Raw genomic sequence first — 19,015 nt, 5'->3', positions numbered from 1 at the left:
CCACATCAAGAATCATTTCAGTATTTGTGTGCCCTCAATTCATCAACTGTTGCAGTTTTGTATCATAAACTTATCTTTTATGCAACCCCATACAAAAAAGTCTAGTGGCACTTTAGGATAAATTTTCTTTGTTCGAAGTTTAGTCTAGCTTCACCGATTATTTTAAATCAGTTAAACCTGAAAAAGAGTGAAAATTAAGTGAGTTGTCAGCTGTTAAAGTGTGTATACATTTTGGGGGGACACCTATATAAGTAAATAAGTAAAACAATATCAGGTGGTGAAAAGTGTTAGGAAACATTAAAACTATGTGTTGTGACAGAGGGATTCCCTTGGCTGAGAAGTTTTAACAACACCCAAGCTCAAAAAAAAAAAAAAGGCTACGGGTATACAGTCTCAGGAATGACTAGAATATACTTGAACTTAGCAAAATGAAACAAAGAAAACTGAATCAAGTTCTATTTGTGTGTTGCTGGTGTTATCAGAGGCCTTTAGGTCAGCAGTGAGCCAAGAATACGACTTTGTCATAATGTTTCGACTACTCTCCTGGGAAAGGAGTATTGTGTTCCAGATGATGTCAGATATTTTCCCCTACTGGCTATTTACGCATCCAAGTAGTTTGATGAAGATTTTGATGAAGGTCATCTAATCTGTTTTCCTTGCACTGAACTCCATGCTTATCTAGCAGCTTTTTTATTTTGATTTCTTATTTCTTGCCTGGATTTCCCTTTTAGAAGATAATGCAGAGTAACGAAGACTATTACAACTACAAATCAGTTTCTATTGCAGAGTGTCTTTTTATGATTAAAATTACATTTAACTACATTAATATGATTTAAAATTACATTCTGGTTTATACCTAAGTCTTTGGAAGTTTAGCACAAATTAAATCTTCAGAAACTGATCATCTCGGGCTGTCCTGCAACACTGAAATCCAAACCCTAGACTGTCTGTGATCCTTTCTCCTGCTACAGCCATTCTAATAGCCAGATGGCAACTTCACCTCTTTTAAGAATTAAAAAGTACCTAATGCTACAGTGGTAATAATTTTACAATATATAAGTGTATCAAATCAACACATTGTACACCTTAAACTGTTGTACCCCTTAAACTTATGCAGTGTTGTATGTCAATCACATCTCAATAAAGCTGGGGGAGGGGATTAAAAAGTTAAACGGTCTACATCCTTAGCTCCTCATCCCCTTTATAAAATGTCTTTTAAAAATGAAACAACTTTTATTATAAAGAGATGCGTATCTCCATCATGTATTTTAGAGGAAGACTAGCAACCATCTTTATGATAACAGAGTTTGACTATCATAAGTTAGTGTCCTTAAAATTTTTGAAAAGCTGACCAGTAGCTGTTTAAAAACAAAACAAAATGAAAAAAAAACAAAAAAAGCCTTCAATATCACTTAGCCATTAGTGGCTTTCTTTGGTAAAATATTCTTAATTCATAAGTTAGAGGAGGGAACATGCTATAGCTTACTGTTAAACATATTAGGAAGTTTTGCTATACAGCATTCTTTTTTGGCCAAGAAAGATCAATAATAACATCTGCCTTTGAATATTCAGGCCTGGCAAATGGCAAAGGAGCTCTGAAAATTCACCTCGCCGTGAAAACAATAAAAAGGCTGGCAAAAATGGTCAGAATTGACTTTTCAGAACTGGAAACTCACTAAAGGCTTGCAGAAACCCAGAAAACATTTATTCAAGAAAAACAGCTGAATCTCAGTAAGAGCAAGCTTTGCAGCATATTAGCTTACCCTTGTCTCTCACTCCTTGCTCCCTAGCTCAGCGGTAGCCTTGAAAAATAACAGCCCACATTCTTGGTACCAGAGGAAGCAGAACAGAGCTGGAACTTTTTCAAAGCCGTATTCTGAAAGAAGTGTAATTATTTGATCTCTCTGGTGGTTCCCTGGAAGACCCCATTCAAAGGCTTATCTTTATTTGACCTGACTAAAGCTCACCTAGTGCTAAAAGCCTCTCTGCGGAGTCACTTGTCAAAAACATTTACTGGCAAATGTTTTAATCACAGCTGCCTGAGGTGATAAATAACAGTTGGCACAAACAATAAGCTAACCGAAAAGCTTAAAAGAAAAAGCTGAGGAACAAGATATCCATTATGGCTTTGAAAATCTCCAACAGATTCCTGAGAACCTAGAAAGCCATATACGTGTGTAAGGCCATGCACATGCTCAAAATAAAAAAGACCTGAGAAGGTCCTAAGCTTTACCCTCTGGCTGACCTTCAGGCTCTGTATAAGCAAGAAGTAAAGACTAAAGCAGAATCTATAGTGCTGTGGAAGGTGTCTCAACATGTATACAGAGCCTCTTGCAAATACTGGGAGATTTATTGGTTACAGATGTTTAAGGAAATCTGTCCATTCATTAGGTGATGACTAACCCCAGTAGAGATTTCAGTGGCTACATATCATGAAGAATACAGACCTTACAGAATTAGTTTACTAATTCTTGTTTATTTAAGTCACTAAATAAACAGCAACTAAAACAATTAGCAGCCACAGCAAACCTTGGAGAGGGAGCAGAGTTTGATTTCCAGAATTGCCATATTATAATTTTTAAATGCTGTTTTCAACAAAAATGACATGCAAAGAAATGACAAAGTATGTCCCATACCCAGAAAATAAATCAATAGAAACTACCTGAGGAAGCCCAGATGTTGTACTTACTAGACAAAGACTTTAAATCAGCTATTTTAAACATGTTCAAGGAGCTAAAGGAAATAATGTCTAAAGAACTAAAGGAAAGTATGAGAACAATATCTTACCAAATAGAGAATAGAGATGAATTATAAAAAGGAACCAAACAGAAACCCTGAAGTTGAAAATTACAATAACAGGAATGAAAAATTCACAAGAGCAGCTCATCAGCAGATTTGAGCAAACAAACCAACCAAGAGAATCAACAAGCATAAAGATAAATCAGTCGAGGAACAGAAAGAAAAAATAAAGAAAAATAAGCAGGTCCTCTGAGACCTGTGGAACACCTTCAAAGTTACCAACAACGTATAATGGAAGTCCCAGAAGGAGAGGCAAGAAAGTGCTAGAAAGAGTTTTTGAAGACAGAATGGCCTAAAACTTCCCAAATATGATGAAAAACATTAATCTATGCATCTAAGAAAGTAACAACTAATAGTAGGATCAACTTAAAGACATCCACTCCTAGACACATCATAAAGACAATCTTGAAAGCAGAAGAAAGAAGAGTCTCAGCAAGTATAAGGGATCCTCAATAACATCAATAGCTGATTTTTCATCAGATGCCATGGAGACTAGAAGCAATAATATGATATATTCAAAGTGCTAAAAGAAAAAGAATGTCAACTAGCCATTCTATATAGAAACAAAGTTTCTGTATACTACTGAAATTAAGTTGGCACAAATTAAGGTGTGATTCCCACGGCACCACTAAGAAAATTACCTAAATAATATGGTAACAGAAATGATAGGAAATTAAAATATCACACAAGAATATATCTATTTAACACAAAAAAAAGTAGTCATGGAGGAAATGAGAAACAAAAATGACATAATACATATAGAAAATAAATAGCAAAATGGCAGATGTAAATCCTACCTTCTCAGTAATTACATAAATGTAAATGGACTAAACTCTCCAATTAAACAGCAGATTGGAAAATGGATAAAGAATGCATAATCCAACTATATTCTGTCTGCAAGAGACACACTTTAAAGGATGTGAATATATTGACAGTAAATGGATGGAAAAAGATATACCATGCAAATAGTAGCCAGAGAAGAGTTGGTCAGCTAACTGTAGACAGTGAAAAATGATTGCTATTGTTTTAAACCACTACATTTGGGGGTACTTTGTTATACATTAGCAACGCATAACTGATTCAGTCATTTAGCCAGTAAGTGGCAGTGTCACACCCATACATGCACAAATATAGATATGACCCATGTTATCTTATCCATACAGCTTGGTAATAGGAAAAAATTTAACCTGTTAATGGCTTGCCTCTTCACTTTATGCATGCAGAATTCTATAAGGCACTAACTAGGGCTGGCTGAATCCTAGCAAGTACAAATTGTGGTGGATCAGCACTGGCAGTTGAGTAGAGGCTGGTCTTGGTCTTTCCAGAATGAGGATCTCTATTGGGACACTTGATCAGGAAGGAGTCAATATTGGAGTCTTCTGTGGTGGAAACCATGGTTCTCGGAGGGCAAGAGGCTCTGTCAATGCTAGTGCCATTTGCCCTAGCCAGAAATAGTGATGGAGGCCAGAGCCTCTGCGCTGCACCTACCACTGCTGGAAAAGTGCTCCTTTCTCCGCTGTTCAAGGAAACGGTAAATCTTTTTTTTATTCAGTCAACAAATAAAATATCCAGTTACACACTGTCCTAGGGCTGAGTATGCACCAGTGAATGAAACCAAGTCCCTTTCCCCATTGACCATCTGTTTTAGAGGGGACAAACAATACATACATATGTAAAGGAAGACCTAAAAGGACACTTGAGCAGAGAGCTTCAAGTGAGGAAGACATGTTGATGTTGAGAGTGCTGTTCCAGTGTGGGAAACAACACTCTCAATGTTCCTGAGGCAGCAATGTGTTCGGTCCTTTAGAGATACAGCAAATAGCTGAGGTGGAGCAGACCAACAGAGGAGAGTGGGCTGTCATGCAGAAGCTAGTGGGCAACAGGACCAGATTTTAGTCTGTATGTCAGCACGAATCAAAACCACTATACACCAGTACATAGTAATACTCATGAAGTCTGACTGAATGGGAGGAAAAAATTTTACTCAATTTACATCATTTAATGCAAACTGTACCCAGTTGTGGCTACACATGAATTATTTGTGGAACTGATTCCTGGGCCCACCTAATGTATCGAAATCTCTGGATATGAAGCCCCAGAACCAGCATTTCTTGTAATGTATGGCTGTGCAGTATACGCAAAGAAAATGTGAGAAAGTATACACCCAACTACAATATGCACCTCAGGTACATTATTTTAGTTCTGAGTAGAAATGCCTCAGAGAACTTAACTTCTACAAAGTTTTTAAATATTGGCTTTTTTAAGGACAATTCTCCATCTTTTGTAAAACTGCTACCATTCTTTTTCTAAGACCCCTAATAAAAAGGATCAATTTGATACTGAATTACAAAACAGAATGCATTCAATATTTGTTGAATAAGTAAACTAGTTCCTTAAGAGCTTAGTGTCAAGTATGTAGCTCACCCTATTGTACAGGGTGTTTCTATCATAATAGGAAATGTGTAACTCATGGCATTTTCATTATTGCTGTCAAAGCGGGAAAGTTCTCATCTAAAGTAAGCACTCTTGATACAACCTGCCTAGGTTTCAAACTACTTCAAGTCCTTTTTGGTTTAGACAGGTTAATTAACAAATGAATAGATTGGGATCTCTAACCTACCACCAGGCATTGCATTATGTAGAGCTGTCCAAATATTTTTAAAAAGGTTATACTAGAAAACCAACTTAGTACACAATTTAAAGAGAAAAAATCTTTATTGCAATATAAAATGCACTTATAAAATGTCCACAAAAGACGTAATTCCTCAATGCTATATAAATTTATTGGGAATACTTTATTCACCTTCTATTGTTATGATGATGCCACCTAAAATATACTGTAAACGATGAGTTACACTCTATAACAAATGCATCACTGATTTTCAACAATCATTGGTTTAATAATAATTAGCTTAAAACTCTATAATCACATCTATATTCTGGAATGTCCATTTACTTTCATGTAGTGTAGTGGAATTTAAGAGTATAATTGCACATGGATGGTACAGAAAAACATTCACTGCTAAATTAGTTTATACCTTCATGACAAGTTAACCATCTCCTGACTAAAAATAACAGCTTCAGGATTCTCAATGCAGGAATTTGTGTGTATGTTGTGTCTACGTGTGCACCCACGAAACAACTTAAAGTATATCTTTAGTAAACAAGTGCAACATTACTGTTGATTACTTTGCACGTTAAAACATAGTCTGATTATTTGTAAACAAACAAAACCCCACACAAATACTCTTAATTCTAGAAAAGAAATCTGTCAACCTATAATTATTCTAATATGCTTTACTTGAACACATCGAATTTCTGAAAGGTGCATATATTACCTTAGGTAATAATGTGTAAAAGTGAGTGTTTCGTACTTTATAGTATGAAATGTGCATTTCTGATATTGTTTTATGCAGCATAAAGTTTAGATCAAAAAATTCTAAATCCTGGATTCCCCACAGTTCATTTAGAAAACACCTCCAAGTTATGGCTCTCACAGCAGGTTTAATAGATTAAACATAATGAAGTGTTCTAGCTCCCTCTATTTCAAGTATCAGAGAAAAACGAGGCTCAAAATCTCTGTAGGTTGTAGCTGAAAATGCAAAGCTTTAGGAAAGAGTTAAATGTGGTCTGAAATAAGATTAAATTGAAACAAGATTCTTAAGTGTTTATCAGTGTTAGGCTAAGTATTCATCAGTGTTAAGCTAAGTACTGGGACTTTAAAACAATTTGATTAAATCTGAGTATTTGCTCAAAAGTGATAAAGAACATAATTTGCCCATAAATATATGGTTTTGTAGAAAAATCAATCTTGATGTTTAAAACTTTTTCAATATTACTGACTTTAAGTATTATTTGCTTTGTAATTATATTAATTTAATATTCAACTGAAAATAAATATTTGGCCTTGAACTACTTATAATGAAATGACTTACTTTTGAAATAGAAATTTTTTAAAGCACTAGAGTTTACTAAAACTGTATAAACGTGCCTTTCAGTGACATGAGAAATCCCGCAGTACAGAAAATATCTTGAACCCTTAAGGTTTCAGAGTGAGCCGATCTTCTGAAATTTTAATGCCGTTTAAAAAACCAAAAGTCAAATAGAAGACTGCTGCAATAAAGCACTGTTTCTAAAAGTTACAGACAAGATCCCACTTAGTTAGTAGTGCTCCTCAAAGTAAGCAAATTTCTACCTCTTCTTAGGCACACTAATTTTCAACTTAGAAAACCATCTAACCTGGTTCTTAACATTCCTTTAGTAGTATGAATATTTTAAGGCCTTTCTCCCTTAAAGAAAAAAATTTGATGTCTCACGAAAGAGTAATAAGAAGTACATCTTACTTTCACACATTAGACTTTCTGGAATTGGCCCAACTGTATAAAACTTTAAGAATATGTGAAAGTGTGGAATCATCACTCTATGAAAACAAAATTAAACATCATTATGTTGAACGCTTTTGTCACACCATGTGTAACAAAATTAAACATCACTATGTTGAACCCTTTTCTAGCTTTAACTCAAAAATAGAAATCATGAGACTTCTATAACATTAATTTTAAAAACACACAGGAATGAAAAGTGCTATTTTTCAAAAAGTACAATTTTTTCCCTACTACGTATCAACATGGAATGATTTCAGTTCTCCTGTACTAAAAGCTTAACTTTTAAAAAACTAGTATTGTAATACTTAATATAATGATATTAATTAATCAGTAGTGGCTTCAGTTTCGGCTGGACCTCTAATCAGTCTTCGAATTCCCCTTTTTCCTGCAGGACCTTTTGGTTTTGCAAAACTTTGCTTATGTGCATGCTGCTTGGGGTGTACTTCTTCATAAAGGAAGTCTGCAGTCAGCTCATCCCCATTGTCTATCTCAATCTGTAAGAGATGAAATCAGTAAAGAGTAATGCAAAATGAAAAAAGTACGACATGCAAAACCTAATACAAGCTACCAGCCAGATTTCAAGTGTGAATGTTCACAAATATATAACAGCCCTCCCAGCAAGAGAATCAAAGACCATATGTAAACAGTTTCACCTTTTTTAAAAACAAAACAAAACACTTTTATTGATTTTTTTAGAAAGGAAGAGAAAGATGAATGTGAGAGTGGAACATCAATTAGCTGCCTACTGCACACCCCCTACCACGGATCAAGCCAGCAACCTGGGAATGTGCCCTTGACAGGGAATCGAACCAGCAACTTTTTGGTGTATGGGACAACACACAACCAACTGAGCCACACTGGCCAGGGCTAAACAGTTTCACTTTCATTTTTTTGGGGGGGCAGGGTTGAATATACAAGCAGCTATAATAATTTCTCTTTCTTTACCAATTTAACTGGTATTTAAAAGGAGACACCACCACTATATTCTCAATTTGTTCTGCTTTGATACACTATATTCAAGAAACATTACTCATGGTCCCTTCATCACCTGGGTCACTTAAAAGTCACTTTAGGTAGGACAGGGTTGGCCCAAGTTAAGAGTGTGTTTTATATTTTTAAAGCGTTGTAAAAATAAAACAAAATAATAAAACAAAGAAGAATGTGTGACAAAAAACATATGTGCCACCATGGAAAACCATATGAAAGTTCCTCAGAAAATTAATAGAGTTACCGCCCGGCAGGCCGTAGCTCAGCGGTTGAGCATCGACCTATGATTCAGGAGATCACGGTTCGATTCCCAGTCAGGGCACATGCTCAGGTTGTGGGCTCGATCCCCAGTCTTGGGCATGCAGGAGGGAGCCAATCAATGACTCTCATCATTGATGTTTCTCTCTCTCTCCCTTCCTCTTTCTGAAATCAATAAAGATTAAAAAAAAAAAAAGAACAGAGTTACCATATGACCCAGCAACCCCTCTTCTGGGTTTCTACCCAAAAACTTTGAAAACATTCATTTGCAAATACATATGCAGCCCTTTGTTCACGGCAGCACTTTTCACAGTGACCAAGACATGGAAACAACCAAAGTATTGCTCAATAGATGACTGGATAAAGAAGATGTGGTGTATATATACAATGGAATACTACTCAGCCAGAAAAAAGATGAAATACTGCCAATTGCAACAACTTGAATGGACCTTGAGAATATCATGCTAAGTGAAGTAAGTCAGACAGAAAAAGTCATGAACAATATAATTTCACTCCTATTTGGGATATAAAACTGAAAGCAACAAATGAACAAATAAGAAAAACAAACAAACAAACAAAAACTCAAGACACAGACAACAGTATGGAAGTTACCAGAGGGAAGGGGGTGTGGGGAATAGTAAAGGATAAAGGGACCAAACAGATGGTGACAGAAAAAGATTTGACTCTGGGTGGTAAACACACAACTCAATATACAGATAATGCATCACAGAACTGTACACTTGAAACCGTATCACTTTATTAACACCCCAATAAGTTTAATAAAAAAGAAAAAATATCCATACGTGGCCTGGCAAAGCCTAAGATATTTACTATCCGGTTCTCTTGAAGAAAAAGTCAGCCAGCCCCTGCTATAGAAGGTGCTTCTTAAGAACTTAAAAAAGAACATGAAGGGTTCAGTACCTAAAACACTGGTCATTTGTAAGGACCTGTGTTTTAAGAGTTGAAGGGTCAAGAATAAACCATATCTTTATCCAGGCCTCATCTATACTTAAAACACTAAGTTTAAGAAAATTGGTAGCTTACCTCCGAAAATTCAAATGTTTATATGCCCATTCCCTCCCTTCCCACTAACTGGAAAGATTCTCAACCATCCTTTGACTCAGTTATAAATGGAGACTGTAGTTCCTTATTAGTAATAAGTCTTGAGACAATTATAAGCATGCAGCTCTAGCAGTGCTGCCCAACAGGACTTTCTACAACATGGAAATGGTCTCTAAAGTCTGTACTGTCCAATATAGTAGCCACAAGTGGCTAATGAGCGTTTGACACGTGGCTAGCATCATTAAGAAACTGAATTTTGAATTTTACTTAATTTTAATTTATATTTAAATAGTCACATGTAGTTTGTGGCTATATATTAGAGAGTACAGATCTATAGGGAGACTGGAGTCATGATAGTAGGGGAGGAGATCCTAAGGACTTATGATTAGAACAAGAGGGAAAAAAACCCACTTTCATTTAAAAATCGTAACACAGCATGAACTACATGGAAAGGCAATAAATACCTAGCAAAAACTGAAAATTTTTTAAATAGGTAGGCATTAGATAAATACATTGGTAAAATAAAATAGATAAAATAAATTAGATAAATAAATAGGTAGGTAATTACCTTTCTAATGACATCCATTTGTAGTTGTCTTTCTACAATTTCTAGCAGAGGGCTCTTGCAGCTAGAATACAGCATCCTTTCTCTTATACTGCATGTGTATCCAGGCATTGAATAAATAAAAACTGTAAGTTAAAAAATAACGATAAATACAATTAGCAGCATATCAATTAAAGCAAATACTAAACCTCATAAAACTATTACTAAGCCTTCTGGGCAAGAAATAAGTAACATGTTAAAAACAATGTGTCACATACCTATGGACTCCAAATAGTCTCCTTCATGGGAATGCTTATACAGAAAGAAATGGTAACGTGCTGAATCCTTAGGAATCCTCTTTGGCAAATCTTTTAGTTCTGTATTTGTTGTGTCGGCCAAAATTATAGTTTCATTTTTTATATCTATTTCCTGCCAATAAGAAGCAAAGTATACTCATTAAAACACATACAAAGACATTTAAAATTTGTAATTAAAATACTAGGAGAAGGGGAAACTTACACAGGTCTGACTTTTTCATATGAATATATCATATATTGCTTTTGTAGTTGAAATATATGAGTAAGAACAACCAGGAAGCAAAGCAAATAGAAAAGTTTAAAAATCTATTAAAAATAGACCTCTAAGCCATAAGCTACCAAAAACAGCAGCCATTTCATGGTAATCATTATATGTCTCTTACCAATTGCACATAGTTGAGTTGTCTGTTACTCAATTTTTCCAAAGCCTGAAAAGCTTCTCGAGAAATAGGAAATGCTACTCCTTGCAGTGTTTGATGCTTAGTGTCCACACTCACGTCAGTTTGTACCTAAGTATGACAAATTTAATGCACAGATAAATTTTTAGCACTTAGCAGTGTCATATGGCAAAGATAACAAAGCCAACTTCTATGAAGTGTCATTCCACCCTTGCCCATTTCAATATAATTAAAATCAACACTTAAAACACCACGAACTTAAACAGCAAATAATTTTTCACATTTGTTAATATTCTGCTAGCACTTTGTCAACATGCACAGTGCATGACACGTCTTTATGAAAATGTTGGGAGTGAACCTAAGTGTTAATAGGGCGTTAGGGCTTTTTGTTTATGTTTGGCACAATTGCTGTGAGCTACATAAGCTCTCTGAATTGTCTTCTGATTATCAAATTTTACTTAGTAACATTTATGAACAGTAATATATATATATATATATATAATGTGTAGAACTTTACTTTGCTCTGCTAGACATAAAATGTAACACAAATACCATGCACTGAATTGAAAGGAATACACACAGTATACAGAGACACACACAGCTCAACAAACTATATTACTGCAGAAGTTCCAGACTCAGAGCTTTCATTACTAAGAACATGGGTAAACATGTACTAGAAGAAGAGTACTTTAAGAAAGCTTTCAATGCATATGTTTAAAACTTTTATATTCAATAAATGATAGCTTATATAGGGTCTCATTTGCAGTGTTGCAACAAAAAGTCAAATAGAAATTTTACTTTAAAAAAATGAATGGAGATTCTACAGCATAAATGATACTGGATAATGGAAACATCATAGAACATATGCAAATGCATACCCCAATACGGTCCTCTGGGTTCTGATTGCAAGGAATAAAACAAACTATCAAACTTGTAAAAAAAAAAAAAAAATCACACAAATATCCCTACTCAAATTACTTGAGTTAAAATAGTATAAAAATAGGTCCTTGCTATCAGGTTACTATTAAATAATATTCAATCACTTTCCAGACTGATTCCTATTAGTCTGTTACTCAGACTAGCGAGCAGTGGTTTCTGCTACTTGTTCTTTTCTATAAATTCCAGTAGAAATACAGTGGCTTTTCTAACTTGTAATTAGAATGGATGCAGTAAACACATTAAAAAAAGATAAACTGTAATATGGATGGAATTTAGTAACTCAGATATGCTAAGTAAATATATATATAACCACCATCCAAGCAGTGTTCATATAATTTATAGAGCTTCTAGAATTCCTCAACATCCTACCACATACTTTATTCTCTTCAGTCATCACTATTCTCTGAAATAACATAAAACAAAGCTGCTTGAGGCAACCTCAGTAGATATAATATTCTTTGCACTGAATGGATAACACACACTTTTCCATTATATATAAAGACAAAGTTAAAAACAGTTGTACTTCCAACAGGAAGATTTACTATTCTGTCACATACATTATAAAGACAGAAGAAAGCTATTTACGAAATTGATGTGAAGTTTAATATTCACTTTTTACTTTTTCCTGAAAACATATTGAACATAGTCTTGTCTCTGAACTAAAAGAATAAATGTAAGCTACCTAACCTAATTATCACCTAGCTATCTCTACATCTATTAATTAAAAATATATTTTCAAACACCATCTTGCAATGTTTTCAAAACAGTAATTTACCTCATTAATTTTAATCTGTCGTAATTCTTCCTCAGCAGCAGTCAACGGGGCAGGAGAAGACTGTGACAGCAAATATTTTTTATAGCCATGTAGTGATACATCTTCCTGTAAGCAGAGAAATTCACTATTATTAGTCTTCTCCGGAAGTCAAACATCAGTGAGGTTACTTAGGACAAAATTATTAATATAACAGAAAATAAAATGTTTTCATTGAAAATAAGTACTATCAAGGATTTTACTATTATTATTTTTTAAATCCTCTATTCTACAGGTTTTAAACAACTTTAAGGGGAGAATCTATTCTTCATTTCCTAAAGTTTTATAATTACTAAGTCTTTTTATGAGTGTGCTGGTGGTGATGGCCAGTCACATGATGAACCCAGTCATGCTTTAAGTCTAAAAGATAATTATCATTAACCTTCTGGGGAAGCCTACCCTATAATTATTTAATAATCAACACATTCAGATTATGAATTCTTATTATAATGACATACTTTCTCTATAATTATTCATAGAAAATAATAATAATAGTTCTTATTTCAAAGAAAAACATATTCTACAGGTCTACTTTTCATCAAAATTTTGTGGCTTGGAAGGCTGAAGACAGAACTGAAAAAGTAGGCCATTTTACAATTAACGATGAATAAGCAAAGTATTCCCATCTAATCTTATATTCTATACAACAGATTATATTACTTTCTGAACCAGAACAAAAGGTCTAGACAACAAAAACCCAGTTCAAAAAATATATTTCAGTTTCCTTAATTTGTGTGTGTGTGTGTGTGTGTATTTACATACAAATATTTATAACAAAGTAAATGCTTCATTATAACTTAATTAAAATATATTAATCAATCAACTAATTATCCCAATTAACTATCAAACCAATTTACCTGCCTCAATGTTCTGATTTAAAATAAAATAGTCACTGCTTTCACAACCTGAGTGTATAAATGTCCATAATATCTAAAAATTACTTTATTAAGTAGTCTCTCATTTTTATGAGCCTATTTCACCATCATTAAAATAAATGGTTTAACTAAATGAGGAGCTAAGCTAGAGTATCTAAGGTATATTTTAGTTTTTGAAGTCTAACAAAGGAGATTCCAACATATTTTTTAAAGGATTAAGTATAATGCTTCAGTTAAACTATGTATCATATGAAATATAACAATATTTTCTCTCTTATTATGTTTACAGATTCATCAATCTGAATTCGTATCAATTATCCATTACCTGGGAGTTCTTCAATCATGTATTATTATAAAAGTATAAGTTTTGTACCTTTACTGTTCCAAATACTTCATCTTTAATGTGACCACCTCCAAACTCCTTTTTAAGAGTTGCTCTTGTTGCTGCATATAACATTTTTTGACGAACCTATTAAGTTGTGAAAGTTTGCTTAGAAGCTTATAGATAAAAACTATTACAAAATGAAGCACTTTCTGAATATATTAAAATCTTCAAGCATATTAAAAATAAAATAAACTGTTAGAAAGCTGAAATCTACTGACTGTAATATGCTAAAGTATTTGTCTACAAATAAACACCATATTAACACCAGCGTCTAAACTATCAAGGGCAATTAAGGTAGATTTCAATTTATAATATGTTGTATTTTTCAAAAAGTAGAAAACAATCTAAATTTTTAAAAATTACTCAATTTTAAAAGTTTAAAATGAGTTCAAGAAAAAAAGCACCTATTTAAAACACTATTTTAAAATATGAGGAAGAAAACACTTAAATGAAGTAATCTTGATAGTAACATTTTACTAAAAGCAAATCTAGATTAGATATTACTACTTAAATTAAGAATCAAATATTCATGGCATATCTATGGTATATACCATTATATGAGGGACACATAAATGAAACGAACTACAAAATATACTATTATAAAGACTCTAACAGCACCTACAGAAAACTACCAAAAGTAATTGTCAACCAATAAAAATCATTTCATAATCCTATATGGTCAAATCCAGTATTTCTTTCAGATAGGATATATGGAATTAAAGGAGAGAGGATGACTTTTGAGAATGATATCTAAATAACTTTAAAAGTTAATCGTTTTTCTATAAAAAACAAGAGAATTACTCTATAAAATACTAGCAGTATCCATATATTAATTTTGTCTTTTGTTCTATTTAGTCAATTTTAACTTTACTAAAAAAAACAAACAAAAATTGTGTGTATCACTTGAATGGCAGGTATTAAGACTATTTAATATAATGTCAATTTAGTTCTCAGAATTATTACTCTCAAACCAAAGTAATTAGCCTTATTCTTTAGAGGTTCACAGTCATTTATAATTGCCAGATTTTAAAATTTTAAATCAATAATAATTCTACTGATTTCAAAGGCAAACCTTCTAAATCTAAGCATATTACTCCTAATTCCACACTACCAATCCAAGGATTTTCTCCATGATCATTCTCTTCTATGGGAAATGACTACTGCTTCTTAAGTTTCTCTTAGCCTAGAAATATTTCAGAAAAAAAAAATTCTAGCATTTAATGTTAAACAAATTCAAAAAAGTTACTTACATGAGAATGATCTGGAGACCATGCGATGAATATCCACTCATATCCCTGGGCATTCTGAGAATCTAACCTGAACAGTATATAGCACGGCTGCTTGTCCTCCAACAGGGGTAAAACAAAGGAATCATAATCCTTATCCCAGGAATCGGAAGGCTGACTACATGATCCAATCACAAGTTTCTCTATGAAGAATAATTTTTAAAAGATACATCAATGGTTTGAAATACCAAATGATAGAGTAACGAAGAATAGAAGAATAAATTTAGTTATTTCCTAATTACTATTATCCAGGTAAAAAAGTTGAAAGAAAATGGTTGCTACACAAAAAGTAATTAAGGTACAAAGTAGCATTACAAACAGAATCAAAAATTTTATGACAAGCATGGTTAAACTGTTACTTATTAAAAAACACAGGAAAAGAACAAATAAAAATGATCATAAATAGTTGAGCTGGATGGTTGGAGAATGGGTGATTATATTCTATTTCCCAAAAGGCTTACGCTATAATTTATCAACAAAATATATTTAAATAAGTATACTACAACTCAAAGGATAATTTCTGAACACTGAATTTTAGTTACTATTTAGTAACTAATTATTTAATAAGAAATATTAAATAAAACCAGGGTTACCTCCTATTTGGCACATAATGCTACAAATTTAAAATTTGTTCAGAAGCATAAATTGGTATAGCCACTTTAAGGCACTATTTGGCAGAATCAAATAAAAGTATGAATGTACTCTGCATAGAGAACCTCTTGCACATATACACAAAGGTGTTTACTGCAGCACTATATAAGAGCAGAAACTGAAAATAGCCTAAATATTATCAATAAGAAAATGGACATATATATGTGGCATAGTCACATGATAAAATTATATTCATATTAGTAGCAGTTATTAAGAGGAGATGGAAATATTTGTTATATTATTTATTCTTTGTAATTTCCTTATTTTAAAAATGATCTCAAAACAAAAACAAAATAAAACCGGAAAATTTAGGAAACTGTGTCATTTTCCTTCGATAGAGACACTAAACTTTACCATTTTACTTAGTTAGGAAGTAATGGCATTTAAAATTTTAGCTCAGTATTTCTAAAATAAGCTGCTTTCCAGTATATGTTTATTCCTGTTCAGTATGGTAATATATGTAGGACAATCATATATTTTCAAACTATTCTGGTATTTTAAATATATAAGTAGAAAATGGAGAGCAAATTATATTTACTTCCAGTTTATGAGAGAACAAGTTCTTTTTCCAAAGCAAAACATTTCAAGATATTTAAGAAATTAGGCCAATGGAATATTTTAACATATTCATTTGTAATGAAGTACTTATAATATAAATTGTTCAAACTGTTAAAAGATTATTCCACCCAACCAAATTTTCCCTGCTTGCTAAATTTGAAAGAATCAATTTAAAGTTTGTTACATTCTCAGAACTTTTTCCCAAAATAAAGTGGAATCATTTCTGCAGCACAGATTGCAATCAAGTGGAGAAAACAGGAGAGTCTGAAATCCTTTGTCTCTACTTCAAAACTAACTTTACTGAAAAACAATTCACAAATAACTATTTTTTTCAGATAATCACCTGTTACTGACTTCCATTCCAGAGATTAGAAACGGATTAGCATGCAGAAACTGAGACAAAAAGTAAAAGAGGAAGATGTCACATCAAAAAACATCTTTCTCTAATAGTCAAGTTCAGAATTCAGAAGGTAAGCAGAGGCCCAAGGGACATGCCCAAAATGTACAATATCCAAGTTACCTAAAGGCAGCTTTGAACTTCCTTCACATCAATAGTTCAAGTCACTGACGACAACTTAGAAGTTTAAAAATATAACACCCAATATTCCAAGGACAAGCAATATATAAAGATATTTAACTAACCATTTTCAATAGATATTTTCAGAAGTCTGTATTTTCCATTTCTTGCTCTGGCAAAGATATCTTTAACGTCTTCACTTGCTGTAGAAAAAGATAAAGAAACATAAACCTACTTTTATCCTTATGTATTAATATTTTCTAATGCTATTTAAGTGAAGGAAAATGAATTATAAGACAAAGTATCTTAAGTATGTAGCATCCTCTTATCAGTAAGTAATTTAAATTAAAAAGTTAAAGGTAAAACATAGTGGACACTGTATACAGCTAAGAAATATATATTTTTAAAGTATATTAATTCTAATTTGTTTTAGCTAGATAATTCCACAGCAGAAATAACACTGGGAGCCCTGGCCAATGTGGCTCAGTTGGTTGGAACATCCACCCAGACACTGAAAGGTCTTGGGGTTCAATTCCCGGTCAGGGCACATACCCAGGTTGCAGGTTTGTCTTGGTCTGGCAGGATGTGTACTGGAGGCAAGCGATCTTTCTCTCAAATCGATGTTTCTCTCTCTCTCCCTCTCCTTTCCTCTCTCAAATCAATTAAAAAATAAAATAAAATAAAGAAATAACACTGGGAGTGAATATATTAAAGTTACTCAAACCCAATAATGAACAAATTACAATTTTGAAAAATACCTTTATTGTTTCTTTGAAAAATGTTGAAAACCTCCTTTCATTCTCTTCTAGTCCAATTTCAAACTTATGATAAAAACACCTTCACCAATTAATTTTCTACATTCTCATATTAAAAACAACACTAAAATCATCAGATATCCTATCCTGTTTAAAGAAAAAGTCAATAAAACGCATTCAAGCTTATACTTCTGGTTACATTGTTCTAACTTGTTATTTCACAAAACGCTGTTATAAGCTCGCTGAGCAAATATATACTTAAAAATCTAACCCTTGTGTTCCCATTAAAGCTTCAATTTCGTTCTTGGGTTGCACGCTTGACAGCAAGAACCACTTGAGATAATTACATATTTAAATGCTAAAACTATCGAGGACAAATAAAACAGCGCTTTTAGATTTGAGACTATTTTGCGTGTTTGTGTGTGCAGAGGCAGGTGTGGGATACTGTCAGAGACCCTTAAAGAACAAAACCCAATGAAATGTTCATCTAGGTAAAAGATTCATTGTTTCTTAACAGGAAGAGCTTGTGTTTCTATTAGAACTCATTAAGCGATCTCGGGTAACCCCGGGATATATTATTTGAGTGCGAAGAGGTGAGCGCTTCCAGGCTGCCCATTTCAAACGAGGAATGGAAGTGAGATATAATTGCACATTCAACTGCCTGCACGGGTAATTAAAGGCAGTCACGCAGATCAGACTTTCCAGTTCCCTGGGGGAGTAACTAAGAAAACGATCAAAACACCCCATGCTCAGGATTTTAGAACGTACTTCACGTTCCCATTTTGGAAGAAAATGTGGAAGCGTTTGGGAACTCTTAGTGGAAATGAAAAACATCCCAGCATCTTTCTTTTTATAGTCAAAATCCTGTAACAATCTCCTTTGGACCGTAAAAGGAAACATTCTCCCGTCTCTGGACAGCAGAAGGAGCCACAGTCGCCTTCACCTTCTCGGGTCTCCCCTACCTGATAAAAATGGGGAAAGTTGGGCTCATGTCGGGGCGGTGGAAGGCACGCCCCCTTCACCCCAGCCGCCTCGGAAACCGATTTCCTTGCTCCAGCGAATTTCGGTCCGTCTGCAACGTGGCGGCGGCCGGGCCCGGGCTGGGACGGACGCAGGCCGGGAGCGCCCGGGAGACCAGAGCACGGCGGGGGAGGGGGGAGCAAAGGCCCGGCTCGCCCCGCGACACCGACTCCCCGCGGCCCGACTTCGGCCCTGCCCGGCCCGCCACCCGCCCGGCTCGCCCGGAGCCTCCCGGGAGTCCCTTCCCCGCGGAACGCGCGGGGCGCCGTTACCTTGGATGCCGGTCTGGTGGGACATGGCGGCGGCCGCGGGCTCCCGGCTCCGGCGCTGAGTACAGCGAGCGGCCCCGGCCGGCGACTCCAGGAAGTGGCGGCTCCTCGGCCGGCCCTGCGCGTCATCAGCCGGCGACCGGCGGCCGCCAGGCCCCGCCCCCGAGGCGGATGGCGTCCTCGCGCGCCCCCGCCCCGG

The 19,015-nt window shown here is 34.6% G+C and overlaps 1 protein-coding gene across 1 annotated transcript; it reads right to left on the bottom strand.

The window, feature by feature from the left end:
• Positions 1-5,495: 5,495 nt before the first annotated feature.
• TWF1 (twinfilin actin binding protein 1) lies at positions 5,496-18,928 on the bottom strand. Its single transcript, XM_081129819.1, has 9 exons — positions 18,820-18,928; positions 16,898-16,975; positions 15,011-15,189; positions 13,749-13,844; positions 12,465-12,569; positions 10,736-10,861; positions 10,314-10,464; positions 10,060-10,181; positions 5,496-7,678 (listed from the first exon to the last, which is right to left on the bottom strand). The coding sequence occupies exons 1-9, from the start codon at positions 18,842-18,844 to the stop codon at positions 7,508-7,510; spliced, it is 1,053 nt and encodes a 350-aa protein (XP_080985945.1). The 5' UTR covers positions 18,845-18,928; the 3' UTR covers positions 5,496-7,507.
• Between the last annotated feature and the right edge of the window lie 87 nt (positions 18,929-19,015).

Source organism: Miniopterus schreibersii, assembly GCF_964146895.1.
Source record: "Miniopterus schreibersii genome assembly, chromosome: 2".
In the NCBI taxonomy this organism is placed as follows: Eukaryota; Metazoa; Chordata; class Mammalia; order Chiroptera; family Miniopteridae; genus Miniopterus; species Miniopterus schreibersii.
Note: the sequence above shows the minus strand (reverse complement) of the source record. Positions and strands in the feature narration are given on the sequence as shown.